Source organism: Watersipora subatra, chromosome 4, assembly GCF_963576615.1.
Source record: "Watersipora subatra chromosome 4, tzWatSuba1.1, whole genome shotgun sequence".
NCBI lineage: Eukaryota > Metazoa > Bryozoa > Gymnolaemata > Cheilostomatida > Watersiporidae > Watersipora > Watersipora subatra.
In genome coordinates, this window is record NC_088711.1 from 62,473,628 (window position 1) to 62,488,395 (window position 14,768).

The following is a 14,768-nucleotide window of genomic DNA, read 5'->3' on the forward strand; positions in this document are numbered from 1 at the left end:
TTTGTGTGAAATAGTAAGAGGGCAGGAGTCTTGACATTGTGTAGAATAAAAGAGAGAGCATAACTCTTAGCATTCCATAGAATAGTAAAAGAGCATGGCTCTTAATTTTGTGTAGAATAAGTATGAGAAGAATATTCAAGTAAGCACAGTTGTTGTCATAAAAGCAAATCGATCTATGAAGCTGAGTCACAAGTTGCATGGAATTCAGTATTTTATGACAGAGCAGCTGATGATAGACTACGATTCACCTTCACCTCCTGTAATCATGCTGACTGTTGTGTTTGATATCATGTCTGACTACAGCCGAATCACTTAATTTGGTCTGATTGTTTCAGTGGGTGTCGAACATGTTCAGTGAATTGCTTGATCCTATGGAAGAGATTGTAAGAAAGTGTGGGGCACTTCTTGAGAACACTACAAGACAAGAAGCGGTTCACTTCAGTATGTTTCTCCATGTTTGTTTACTTTTTATTCTGGAACACTCAACTCTTCTGGCTCTGTTGCACCTTGTTTATTCAGCTCTTTGTCCAGCCACTTGTCTAAGAGACGGCAAAGTTCTATGTTGGTTTGTAATGCTTTTGATAAGTGATGTGAATTGGATGTATGATAGCCAGTACATGATGTATCCTTGCACTGGTGGTTAGCTGAATATGTATCTCTCTTGTTTCTGGCACCTGATGCAACCCTAGTGCCTTTTAATAATGTAGTTTTCGTCAGTTTTGGAATTGTCAGTCTTATAGAGCAATGATTGTGTAGACAACTCTTGTACAATTTTTACTTGTTTTTAATGTGAGGTTACTTTGCAGTGATGATTTGTATTCGAAACATTTCTAGGCATAACAACAGAGATGTTGGAACCATCTGTTCATAACACTTCCAGCTACGACTTTAGAGACGGAGAAGTGACTGTCTCGTTACCAGATGAAGTTTTTAATGGATTTATGTCGGTGAATATGGTGGCTATTGTTCATAATAAGGCTGGACATCTGCTCGGTCATCCTAAAATCACGTGAGTAACTCAGTCTAGGTTGGCGAGGCACTAATTATAACAAGTATTTTATAACTTACGATTACATGTAATTGCATTTTACAAAAGATTCCAATACAGTCATACCTTGACGTACCAGCCTAATATGTTTCAGTACCAAGCTTGTATATCAATTCTCTTGTATCTCAATTCATATTCTCTTATACAAATTAACTAAATACAAACTGATCCATTCCTACCCACGGAAAAGCTACCCAAAACAGGATATTACAAAGGAAAATTGTGTTATTAATTGTTCTAATTTACCATCTACACTTACAAAGTAATAAATACCTATCTAGTGAATATGATCTACAGTAACACGTAACATTATTATGTACAGTACTGTATGGAGTTCTTACCTATGAGACAGATAGTGGTAGACTAATCGCAGATAGAGAGAGACTTGATGGCAACACATTCTGTATGCTACACTTTTGTGATGCTTCGTAATGTAACATAAACTTTAAATTTAACCTAAATGAATTTAGTTTACTAAATACAAGCTTAAAGATAAGTTTCATTTTACACTAAACTAATTCTAATTTTGTCATCACGTTCATTTTTATTATCTTCTTCCGCCTTGGCTTTTTTTGCCTTTCATTTTGACTCACTTTCACTTTCAACTGATATTTTTTAACTTTCTCAAACTGATTGATGAGAATAACTGAGCAATAATGTTCTCATAAGCAGTCTCTTGCCTACCCAACCAGATCAAGAACTGCCTCGTATGCTCGCATCTCAAATTGGTCTTGTATCTCAAGGCAAGAATTTGTTTGGAATTTTCCTCGTATCTCAAATTTCTCATATGTTGGGGTACTCATATTCCGAGGTGTGACTGTATTTGCTTCATTGACTCAGGGACTGGAGATTTAAGTCACTGTCATATTCTTAGCAATTTCTTGTTTAATCGCACCGCTCTTGTGCCAGGTGTTGTCTCTGCTAGATAATGTGTACTTGAAACTATTGATTTATGCCATGTAGTTTAGAGGTAAGTGTGTAGTTTAAAGGTAAGTGTGTAGTTTAGAAGTAAGTGTGTGGTTTAGAGGTAAGTGTGTAGTTTAGGGGTAAGTGTGTAGTTTAGAGGCGAGTGTGTAGTTTAGAGGTAAGTGTGTAGTTTAGAGGTGAGTGTGTAGTTTAGAGATAAGTGTGTAGTTTAGAGGTAAGTGTGTAGTTTAAAGGTAAGTGTGTAGTTTAGAAGTAAGTGTGTAGTTTAAGGGTAAGTGTGTAGTCTAGAGGTAAGTGTGCAGTCTAGAGGTAAGTGTGTAGTTTAGAGGTAAGTGTGTAGTTTAGAGGTAAGTGTGTAGTTTAGAGGTAAGTGTGTAGGCAGATCTTTGTTATTGCAAACTGACTGCAAAGAATTATCACTTGGAGATAAAATCTTGAGAACGATATTTCAACAATTGGCTCCAGCCATTTACAAATATCTTTGCACACGGGACGATACGATTTATGGCTTTGGTACTGGTGTATTTCAAGGTGGTCAAATTTTGGTCTTGTTATAGTTTGATATCATAGAAATGTTGATATTTGTTTAGTGCGGTTAATGCAAGGTTTCCAAAGGTTCATCAGCATCAGGTTGTAATTCTACCAGACATCAAAAGGCTTGTGTCTCATCAATATAGAGCCAAAAATTCTTATATTAATAGAATCAATATTGTTGGCACAATTTTCAGCTTCTTTTGATTCCAGACAGGAGTTTGTGGACACAGGAGCGAATCATTTGAAGCAAGCACTGATTGACATGGTTCTTTCATTTGGCCTTGGCTCCCTGGGCTACATGGATAGGCTAACTGAGCCTGTAGAGATCTTCTTGTCTGTGAACAAAGAGTTGTTGCTAAATCCGTTCGACTCAAGGCTATTTCCCTACACAGAAGTTGTGCCGCACTGCGTGTTTTATAACAGTTCGCAACAGTAAGTATTGCCTACACCCTCACAAGGTTTGCATATCTACTAACCAAATGGCTACACATCCTGGTTTAGCTACTCTGTCTCTCACTATTAGTTGTAATCAGTATTATGTATTATGTAATATGTATCATGTAATTTTAAATATGAGTTTCATAAAACATGCAATCATGTGTCTTTTATTGCGTTTATCTCGTCTGTAGCAGACAGGTTCTAGCGATGATTATAGACTACTATATAAAGTCGTACAGTGTATATGTACAGTGTATATGTACAGTGTACAGTGTATATGTACTTTCAATCTGATGATCATCTGCTCTCTAGTTGAATCAACTAGAAGCTGATGCTGCAGGGCAAACAGATACAACTTTTCTCAAACAATTGAGAGGTGGAGACTTTTAATTTAGCCCATATATTTTTATATTTTTTACATTTCACTTACACTTTTCTTCAGACCTTTTACTTACACTTATCAAACAAACTATAATACATCAGTTTTTGTATTTTGAAAATTTACTCAGTATAAAGTCAATATTTACTGCATTTTGACTTGTTCGTAGTTTTTATGTGGAAATGCTTGTAAGCAGAGGTTTGTCTGTATTGACAAAAGAGGTTTAACTGTATTGACAAAAGAGGTTTGACTGTATTGCCAAAATAGGTTTGACTGTATTGACAAAAGAGGTTTGACTGTATTGACAAAAGAGGTTTGTCTGTATTGACAAAAGAGGTTTGTCTGTATTAACAAAAGAGGTTTGACTGTATTGACAAAAGAGGTTTGACTGTATTGACAAAAGAGGTTTGACTGTATTGACAAATTGCATCCACAGATACTGTCTGTTTGCTCATTTCTGTTTCTTTTACTGAGAAGTTGTCTACCCTGTTTGTGAGCTTTAGATATAGCATAAGTCAGGGTGTATATGTGACCTTTCTTTACCAAGTGACTGATATGTTTAAATCATTCAGTCGTTTCAGCTTATAAATAACTCATCATCATGACACCTTGGTCTTGAAAACAAGCAAGGTATTGGTGAAGTCAAGGTGTTATAATAATGTGTTGGCTTATGCTGTTAGCTTCTAGTGTTTGGAGGCATCACTAGTACTGCCTCAGCAAGATGTTCAATTTGTTTAGTTAGAACAGTTTATTTTTCTTGAATTGCCGCCTACTACTAGCTACTACTACTAGTTACTACTACTAGCTACGAGCTACTACTAGCTACTACTACATGTACTAGCTACAAGCTACTACTATTAGATACACGCAACTACTAGTTACAAGCTACGAGACAAATGCATGGTGTAATAATCACAGTACTAGTCATAGGAGATGTGATGCTATCACATGTAGATTAAGCTAATTCATAATCCTTTCACATATGCCAGCAAACAAACTGCCTGTATTCCTCAGTTTTGTTAAGTATATGAAGTTGTCCTATGCTACACAGGACATGGATGTCTACAGGATGCAGCACTACAGTTGATTCTCACCAGATCAGATGTGTATGTGACCATCTGACTAGCTTTTCAGTGCTGCTTCAGTACACAGGGTACATGACAGATCCATCCTCACCGGCGGGCAAAGCTCTTACTGTCATTGGTCAGATAGGATGCGCCATATCTATCATTTCATTGGTCATCACATTCAGCTTGTTTATTTACCTAGAGTGAGTTCTTTTAATAAGTTCGACTGGATTAGTTAAAATATATTGTTTACTGAGACTTGCACTTTGAGCACAGGCCATAACTAGTGTTTAGTGTGCCTTGAATTAAATGGTTTATATTAAAGAAGCAAACAAATGATTGTAGATTTTCACCATTGGTCATTTTGAGATCAAAGATATGCCAGAGTTCAAATCTAAACCAAAATAAAGTGCTATATGATTTGCTTTCAAAATAGTAAGAATATTAATTGCATATGTTGTACATATACATCTATACTAGCCGAATGCCCGGCGTTGCACGGGTATCAAAAAAGCTTATAAACAGTGGCAAGTAATGTAGTTACCTGCCACTTGCCATTAGCCTTGCACATTCCCAATGGCTAATTTGAGTATGCTACTATCCGTATTGTTAAACTTACTAATAAGAGCAATGAGAGCAAGTATTGGTGACATTGCGTAAAGCAGAGTGCTATGGTGAGATGCTCATATTGCCTAATGAATTCATTGCATCTGGTGTAGATTAATTGATTAGTCTATTGTCTGGTGAGCAGGAGGTTCCAAGATCAAATGCAGCACTACGCGGATCTTTCATTCCTAGCTATACTTCTAGCTGGAAAGACCGAATGACAGACTTTGAGATTTATATATGTGGATGTAATCAACGATCAATATCTTATCCAATTTCAGCTCAATTCTATTCTAAAATTAAGTTTTATCATGTTTTCATTGCATGTCGATATGTACCCCAGTCTATCATCTTTTCAGTGTGATTTGGTTGTTGGATAGATTTGGAATTTTGACATCATTATATGCTTGACCTGCTGAAGTTTAGATTTTCTCAACATTAGCCGTCTTATTTTTTGGAATACACATCTTGCTGTTCCTTCTCTCGCCAGTTAGGCAACTCACACTCCTTAATCAAAGGCTATATTTGGCAATTGAGCTCTTTCTTTCGCTTAATTATGCCAAGTTTACCCATTCACTCCCACTATGCCTGTCTATTCATTCAGGCTCAGTATACCTCTCCGCCAAAACACGTCCATTTCCTCAGGCTGTCTCACCATTCTCTAAGGCTACATATATGTATTCATTCACGCTATGTTCTGTCTTTTCACTCAGGCTATATTTGTCTTTTTACTCAGGCTATGTCTGTCTATTACTATTTTGTTCATTCTCTAAGGTTATGCATGTATATTCCCTTAGGCTATATCTGCTGCTCATTCAAGTTATGTATGCCTATTCACTAAGGCCATTTTCCATTTGAATAGCAACCTGAAGACAGAGCGAAAAAAGATTCACATGAACCTGATAGTAGCGTTGGCTCTGGCACAGTTGACACATGTCGCAGGTATAACTAGGACGAGTAATATAGGGCTATGCAAGGCTACTGCTGTTCTCCTCCATCTCTTCTACACGGCTACTTTCACCTGGATGCTCTGTGAGGGTCTACAGCTCTACTTCAAGATTATTGCTGTCTTCAACTCAGAAAGGAAATCTAATAGAGCCATTTTCTATGCTGTAGGATGGGGTGGGTATGAATGGCTTCCTATAAGCTATCGAGAAAAGGCATGTAGAGTTCAGCACATGTAGATAACTAACTTTTTATTAATTTTTTGAGTTGTCTTTCTTAGCACTTCTCAGTCCACTGGAAAAGTAGCATAGAGTTATAACATAGCTGCAGAGTATTTTGTTAAAATTGAATATGCAGTGTGATTGGCAGTATTTGAACTAGAACCAATGTAACAGGTAGAAATGCCACATGAGGCAACTGTGGGAATGGAAGCTGTTGGGCTGGCAGCAGTGAGACTGACAGAGGAGTGCTGACAGATGAGCATTAGACACAGAATCAGTTTGATAACTTTTCGGGGAACTGCTAAACAAATACGAATACTTGGCAGCATTATGAGATACACTGTCACCTAGTTATATATGTAGATCTAGTGTTGGCTTATTGACCGTTACTTTGCATCCATAGAGTAATTGTAGCTAATCATATCCATAGAGTGATTGCAACTCATTCATATACAAAAAATCTTGCGACATATCCCTATAGTAATAAGAAGACAGCTATATTCAGAGACTGATGACGCTATAACCAAGTTGATGGTAATGCAACCCCATAGACAATATAAAATTTCCATATCTATAGAGATATTTCATCTAGTTTCAACTATTCATTCAGTTTTTTCTGAAATTTACCATATTTTCAGGCGCATTTATTAAGACAACGTCATATTTGTATTATTGCTATACTCGAGGGTAGATGTGTGCATAGACACTGTTGTGTATTGCAGGTGCACCAGTATTAATAGTCGGTGTGTCTATGGCCGTCAGATTAGATGAATACGGGACAGAGACATAGTGAGTATTACATTTAGATGCATGCAAGTCTCACAAACAGATATCTAATGCTGTTTTGATAAATAGCATATGAAATAATGGCAGTTATCAGTGATCAATTTGGTTGAACCACGGTCAATATGAGCTCTCATTGTTCCTTGATAAGGATAGTTATGGTTGGTGGCAATCCACTCACAAGTGTTTGATTCAGTCTGTTCTCTGTGTATAAGCCATACTAACTCTGTTGCTCTGTAGTTTCTATTGTATGTTGAAAGACACGGAGTTGCTACATAAGGTTGCTTTAACACATTCATTTTCTAAGTTTGGTTGAAACCAGGCAGTTCTCCAACGCATTTCTTTTTCTCAATGCATACTGTATGGTTGTTTTAATAGTCTTCAGCAGTTTTAGGAGTTGTCCTTTTTTGTTAGATTTTCAACTGATTCTAATGTTAACCGCATGATTTAACCGCAGTAATTGAAAGCCCTAGTTCTTATAATCAAGCTGTTGATGTTTAAAAGGCTTCTACGTGAGAAGATTCACATTAACTAGTTGCTGTTTATAGCATTGGTACCCGTTACAGTTGCTGGCTTTCACGAGAAGATGGATTAGTGTGGGCATTCATTGGTCCAGTATGCGCTGTCATACTGATAAATCTCTGTATAATGGCGAGGGTGATTAAGATTGTCATCAGCTCTGCTAAGTCCCCCACCTTGTCTCAGGAGCAGCGCAAGGACATCATTCTTGTCAAGTAAGCCGTTGATTGGTTTAATAGCACCTGGTCAATCCGTATACAAGGTGTATTTTTATATGCATGGATATTAGCACGAATATCTTATATTATCCACGACCAAACACGACCGAAGCGAATGTTTGGTTGCTTTATGATAAATGAATATGCGCACACGACTCCCGAAAAATTATCCGTCAACGGCCGTTACCAAACCCTTGTACCAAGATCCCATCAAAAAAATTAACCATTTTTGTGTAGAGTCGTTTAAGTATAATAATGATACAAAACACATATAAACATATATAAATATGTAACTAAGTCTTTGAAAAGTTGACGCAATATCCTAAAACTAACCCATCTGATTGGATTATACATAAATAGACAGATTCATTTGGCCTAAAATCGCAATAAAAATTTGTCAAGCCTTTTTTAATCAAACTTAAGACTGGCCAACGAAACGCCGATAAGGCCGTGCGACAGAGAGTAGAATCATTAAGTCGTGCGCATTTCACGAAAAAAATGTGCACAGTTCACCAGTATATGGCATTGTCCAATAGCTGAAGGTTTCTGTAATTAACGTAGAAGTACTGAAAAGTAATCGTTTCTTTTTTGCCGATTCTACCGGACTCTGACATTTTGGACACTTATAATGAGTGCTTTGGTATTACAACTGATGTCCAAAGCAGTGAAAGTAAAGGAAATGACGATATTTTTCTAACGATTCTTATAAGATTATTACAATATTTAATTGTAAGAATAATTATTCGATTTTATATGATTATTATGAGCTTTAGTTATAAGAATTATCATTCGAATTAACAAGATCGGAGTATATAGTGACCGATGGTGTACGATATGTTACTGTTATTATTTTTCCAAAGATTTTGTTGATGATACTGCGGCTGTGCCCAATACTGCCAAGCCGTTTTTAATATCTGCAATGTCTGCAAAATCGCATGGCGCAACTCACAGCATAACGCATGACACAACTCGCTGCATAACGCATGGTGTATTGTTGCTCTAATGTTCCTTCCTTGCTACTTGTCATATTGTATAAGCAAACACCATACAGCCATACACATCTGAGGACCTATAATATTATTGAATAGCTAATAAAAATTACAAGTTAAAGTATTGAACTCATTGAGTAGCGATAAAGACCTCTAGGACAGTTCATCATTCCTTCAGCAAATGTAATTCCTTTGTAAATCTTTTGATGTTATGTTAGCATATACATGTAGGTTATTAAAATGTCAGATTATCGCTTGCTTGTACCAAACTATAATTGAAAACTATAAAAGGGGTTCACTTACTCTGGTGTTATTCTGCAGAGCTGGTGTGAAAGCGGTTGTTATATTAACACCTCTTCTCGGCACCAACTGGTTGTTTGGATTGATGGTGGTGCATAAATATACCCAAGCCTTTGAGTTTCTCTTCGTTATACTGAACACTTTTCAAGGGCTCTTTATATTCTTATTTCACTGTATCGGCAGCAGCGAGGTATGTCACCAGCTCTTATTGATACCATTTGCATGCATGGTTCATTGTTATTAAAATTATGCATAGAATAAGGAGTTGTCACTTCGCGCTTTTTGAGAGACTGCTACGCAGATTGGGTTAGGTTTATGTCTTATCATGCTTACAGCTGTCAACTTTAGTTGCTATTGCTCAAGATCATATCCAGTAACATCATGCAGGCATCTCATGTATCGTGTTGGTTAATTTGTTTTGTCATAAAGCTAATGTCACAGCCCAATCTTTAACACTGCACAGGCACCATTTTGTAAGAATTTTTTTCTGTGATAACATTGATAATTTCATAGAATGCTTTTTTTCGAAATAGCCTAATTTCATAGTTGACAATGAATGGTTCAAAGTTGGTCAGCAATTATTTCCTATATGTTTGGAAATTACCTTTTCTGAGCTGTGGTATTCCTGTGAGGGAAACGCAAGAAAACAAAATTTGTACTCAATTTTGAATTGACTTCACATTTCCACACTAATAGAATAGCAATACGTAAGCATGAAATTTTCATGCTTTATATGTCTATTGTAAAGTGGTACCCAATATTATTCATGCTTTAGATGTCTATTATAAGATCGTTCTATCGCATAGAGTAGACAAATGAGTCAAGTTTTAGTACATACAGCAGAAGCAAAATTGGTGATGAATATTTAATGGAATTATAAACATTGATACTTGTATAATTTATTATTGGTTATATAACTGGCTGGTAAGACTCTGATGCGAATGGTAGCGGATGAGAACAAGCTTCTATTTTTGGAGTTGTGGCTCCAATATTTAATAAACGCTGATGATTGTAGGTCAGGTCTGCCTTCATGCACAAGAGAGCCAAACGCGCCAGTAAATCAGCCAACAACTCTCTCTTCAGTTGCGGCAGTTCTGGTCCGCCAGATGTGCTTAGAAAAATCTTTTTCTTGTTTGAGAAACCGAAAGTTAGCGGAGAACTTGCTGATGGTGAGTAGACGAGAGAGGAGAAAAGCTTGTCTTTACTGTCTCTTTACATATAGTTGTACGCTATTCGTGTATTCTATAACTTTAATTATGAAATCTAATTTAGTTTCTAATTAGCCTTAAAAAGAAATTACATTTGCTTGACGGGCAATGACCACGTTGAAGGCCATGACCCCACGTTGAAAAAAAATACTAGGCAACCGCGGGCCCTGCTAGATCGTAGATTGCATAACTTTCACATCTGACTTGTGGCATCTACAAGTCAGAGTTTTTGAGTCCAGTTCACAATTGATAGAAAATTGATTAGTTAATTATCGTATGTATTGACAAGTTATTAAGTATGTATTCTTCATTTTTCATCTTAACAGAATCATTTCCTTGTGCTGATAGTAGAGCTAATAACACATTATCCATAGTATTCGTGTCTTTCCTTTTATGGATTAATGTTACTGAGCAGGTTTATTGAGTCCCCAGAAAGGGTCCGTCAAAAGGTTATAATCTATTTTGTATACTGAACTACATGCGTGTCTGTACACAAATCTAACATCATAGTATGCAAGCCATTTCCATATGCCCCTGCATTATAAACATACGTGCCATTTGTATTTTAGTAAGAGTTATCTCCTCTAGCACATTTAAGATAACAGCGCTCACACAACAGTTGATGAACCATAAGTTAAGGAATTGCTGCGAAATTATGTCAGCTTTAATAAGTTGGAGATTTTATAGATATAACCTACATTCTATTTGTCTGTTAGGAGGGGGTGAGGTCTACCTTCATTATATGCATGTAGTTACTGGATATTATCTAAAGTATATTTAATAACTGTTTGCCCTCATCTTTATTTTCCTATATCTTTTAGTTACTGATTATTTTATTTACAAAGATAATTGAGTATGATATATAATAATACCTAATACAGTCGCTATTAATATAATATTGGAGTTCATTTCTATTGAAAGCAAAAAGTTTCTTGTAGATATATATTCTCTAAGACTTTAAAAGACTTCAGTAGAATGTACAAAATAATAGGTAAATTTTTAATAAACAACGTAAATTATATGCAGTTTATAATGATATTCAATTTTAAAAAGTCATATTCATTTATAAATGAACATTATAAATTTTAAACATTCTATTTTAAACATGGATTTATTTAATTTTGGTCTTGCATTAGTTGTAATGTATGACCAATAAGACTATTTATTGCAGATGCAATAAATGATCTGGTAGAGGGTAAGCTTGGCCCTAACCTGGGAGGCTTAAAACATCAGGTTTCCTGTCCAGACTCAGGCTATGAAGGAGAAAGCAAGATGGAGCAGAGCAGTTCAGGCAGCTCTGTCGCTAGTGAGTCAAACGGGTGAGGGCCAATGCAGGTGCTTGCTCAACTCAAATAGATGAGGACCAGTTCAGTTGCTTGCTTATTCAATTAGATGAGGACTCATCTAATTTAGTAAGCAGGTGCTTGTTTAGCTCAGCTAGATGAATGCCAGTGCAGGTACTTAGCGCAACTAGACGAGGATTTATCTAGTTGATTGCTTAGCTCAACTAGGCCAGGGCCAGTGCAGGTGCTTGTTTAGCTCGCTTAGGCGAGGACCAATGCAGGTCAGAGCCATTGAGTGAGCCATTGAGCCATTACACTCAATGGCTCTGATGCAGGTGCTTGTTTAGCTCAATTAGGCAAGGGCCAGTGTACGTGCTTGTTTAGCTTAACTACACTGTAGGTGAGTACCTGTGCAGGTGCTTGCTTATCTCAATTACATTCGATGACTGGAGCAGGTGCTTGACCGTCGTTGTAAAAAGTCAATGCATAAGAGTTTAGGTGCTGCACAGCTGCTGACAATAATGATTGGACTCAAAACCTTTACCTTATTCTACTTACAACATCTTGAGGTAAATGTGTTCATTAGCCTATCAAGTCTGTTGGATAACATTGCGGGTGTGTAACATCGACACTGCTGGTGGTTGAACAAATTGTCAGTCGTTAGTCATTCAGTTCGATGCACGATAGGAGGGTAGGGTTAGTTGAATGAGGGGAAGCAGTGGCATGCGGAAGAGTAGCAGAGCTATTGAAATGGCAGTCGAGTGAAGGACCCTTTAAACCTGTCGATATTGCCATGATAGAAAACGGGGTGTAATATTTTCTTACAATTAGAGTATTGCAGAACTGTATATTTCAAAAGCCTGAAAGAAAAAATAATTCTTTCAAAAACCTGCTACGATTTATAGTAAAACATCATAAGCTGAAAGTAAAAAGTGGTTTTTATTCAGCTTGTTTCTTGATACAGAGGTTAGCTTTGATCTTATTCCATGTAGATGGATTGCTCAATGAATGTAACTTAGTTAAATTTCGGCAGCCAGCATGATAGGATTTGTATGCATTTACAGTGGGTTTTTACTATGCGTCCGTTTTGAAATTCAGTTTATATAGTGGTAGTCCAACTTGCATCTTTTAAATGAATGTATGAGTTTTTTATTTTGTTCCGGTTTTAATTAATGGAAAGGTGATATTAGGCTGCTCTTGGCTACCTGATCTGACGCAATGGCACTTGGGCTATAATATATGTCAAGGAGAATGTCATAACAGTTACATAGACAATGCAAGTTGTGCTACCACTACATAAACTGAAAGACTGAATTTCGCTAAATTAGCTTCAAAAAATAAAATTGTTACTCTGAAAGAGATAGCACCGCTGGTCTATCACCTCCTACTGTGGCCTTGGCACTACACAATAGGAATTACAGCCTTCTGTTGTATTCCAGTTTTTCCTTTATAAAAGTGCTACATCTTACTAATAGCCATCGGTCGGTTTGTGATTTTTCTATTAATAATTGGAGTTGTCCGATGTTGTAGGGCAATGTATGACCTTACACAAAGAGTAAAGACATCAACTGGTGAATGAAGACTGAATAAATCGGCAGAGAAAGTTCTCAGGTGAGAATTGGTGGAAAGAGGCATAAAAGTTTCATAAACTCTTCGCTGGGCTTAAAAGTTAACATGATTCTTCTCAGTATTTTTTACTATATTATTGTTATTTGCATTCATACCGCAGCAGTTTTCCCTAGTGCCAATAGTATAATACTACAAACTCACAATTTCATGCTAAAACTCACCTAAAACATCCCATTGAGTCATCAAGGTGACAAACTATTCTGGATATCTAAAGAATAGCGATTAAATCATTCACTCTGTACGGGCCATTTTGTCATCCTTGCTCGACTCTGAATCATATCAAACCAATCTTCATTCACCGATAGTCAAAATGGTGTCACAAATCTAATAGCTGCCACTGATGGTAGGAATGCTGGCAGCGAGTAAATTATTTAATTTCCAGAACCCAAGCTCAGTTTGATCACTAAATGTTTAAAGCGATGTGTTCACTCGTGTTTATGTCTATGTTGTTTATGTCTGTGGCATTTCATATTCTATTCCTGTACATTATTCATGGCGTTTATACAGGCACCTTCTCTCTTCAAATGCTCTACCTTCATGTATGGTTGTTTCCTAAGATTGTTTCATTTATCCAACCGTTTTTATGCTCTCTGTTTGTAGGATTACTGGTTATTATAGAAGAATCTTGTGCAAGGTTTGGTCAGTCTACAGTTCCTAGTATACAGCTTTGTCAGTTATCTCTATTGGTGCACCCACAATTGCACTTGTTTTCATTCATAAAACTCAAGGCTTTAATTAGATGTATGAATTTGTAAAATGCCATTCAAATGTAAATAAAATTTATGTTATATTTCATCCATTTTTATAATACTATATACATACATTGAGTCTGTTTCAGAGTAGATGTGCAATTTGACTTCAGTTTATGAAACTGACATAAAAGCTTTTCTATTTTGTTAGCCTTTTTACCGTCATTTGTCACTCAGTGTCACTTGTCACTCACTGTCACTTGTCACTCAGTGTCATTTGTCACTCAGTGTCACTTGTCACTCAGTGTCACTTGTCACTCAGTGTCACTTGTCACTCAGTGTCGCTGCTCACTACGCATTATTTAGTCAAGTTGTACAGGGTGGTCGAATCAACAAGCATCAGAGTTTCCTTCTAGGAATTTGGATTTGTTGAGCATCAAAATTGTTTTGCTTTTCAAGAACTCTACAATAATCGCCATAATGATTGGCTCTCTTTATGCCAGATTCTTGAGTTGTCTTCTTCTGAATACTCTGTCTGATACTTTCAGTATATTTTTTGATAGTTTTGATACAGTGACTCAGCGATACACTTATTGTGATACTAAAAAGGTTTACTAAAGTACAGATGCTGTCAATTAATAAATAATATGCTAAACATCCTGTATTTGTTTATCTCTCAAACCAGGGAATTTCTTCCACGAAATGTTCAAAGCAATCATACAAGACATCCATAAGGAAGTCTCTAGCTAAAATAGTAAATCTCACATCATCTGCAAGTTTCTTTTTTTAAGTCATACTTGCTTAATGCTTTCTGTTTTTCAGCCTCCACTACAAATTTTGTAGTTTTTTTAAATTTTAATATGTATTTAAGATATTGCGTATGAGAAAAGTAAATGAAACCTGTTATGATTTTAATGCTGTAGCTAACATGCTCCATTACAACAAGATCTAACCGCCAAACAATTTTTGTTGTACATATGGATCG

General features: G+C 36.4%; 1 protein-coding gene across 1 annotated transcript; it reads left to right on the plus strand.

Moving 5' to 3' along the window:
• The first annotated feature begins 343 nt into the window (after nucleotides 1-343).
• On the plus strand, nucleotides 344-14,178 carry LOC137394636 (adhesion G-protein coupled receptor D1-like). The gene is made up of 12 exons (XM_068081388.1): nucleotides 344-441; nucleotides 835-1,009; nucleotides 2,720-2,941; nucleotides 4,378-4,596; nucleotides 5,862-6,121; nucleotides 6,888-6,954; nucleotides 7,515-7,682; nucleotides 8,996-9,164; nucleotides 9,990-10,143; nucleotides 11,354-11,501; nucleotides 12,996-13,076; nucleotides 13,695-14,178. Exons 1-11 carry the CDS (start codon nucleotides 348-350, stop codon nucleotides 13,042-13,044), a joined length of 1,725 nt encoding a protein of 574 aa, XP_067937489.1. The 5' UTR covers nucleotides 344-347; the 3' UTR covers nucleotides 13,045-13,076; nucleotides 13,695-14,178.
• Nucleotides 14,179-14,768: the final 590 nt, after the last annotated feature.

Bases quoted from the DNA above. Each gene is read 5' to 3' on its own strand.
- LOC137394636 (XM_068081388.1), top strand. From the start codon at position 348: ATGTTCAGTGAATTGCTTGATCCTATGGAAGAGATTGTAAGAAAGTGT. The intron at 7,683-8,995 runs GTAAGCCGTTGA...GTTATTCTGCAG, and splicing joins AAGGACATCATTCTTGTCAA to AGCTGGTGTGAAAGCGGTTG. The intron at 10,144-11,353 runs GTGAGTAGACGA...TATTTATTGCAG, and splicing joins TAGCGGAGAACTTGCTGATG to ATGCAATAAATGATCTGGTA.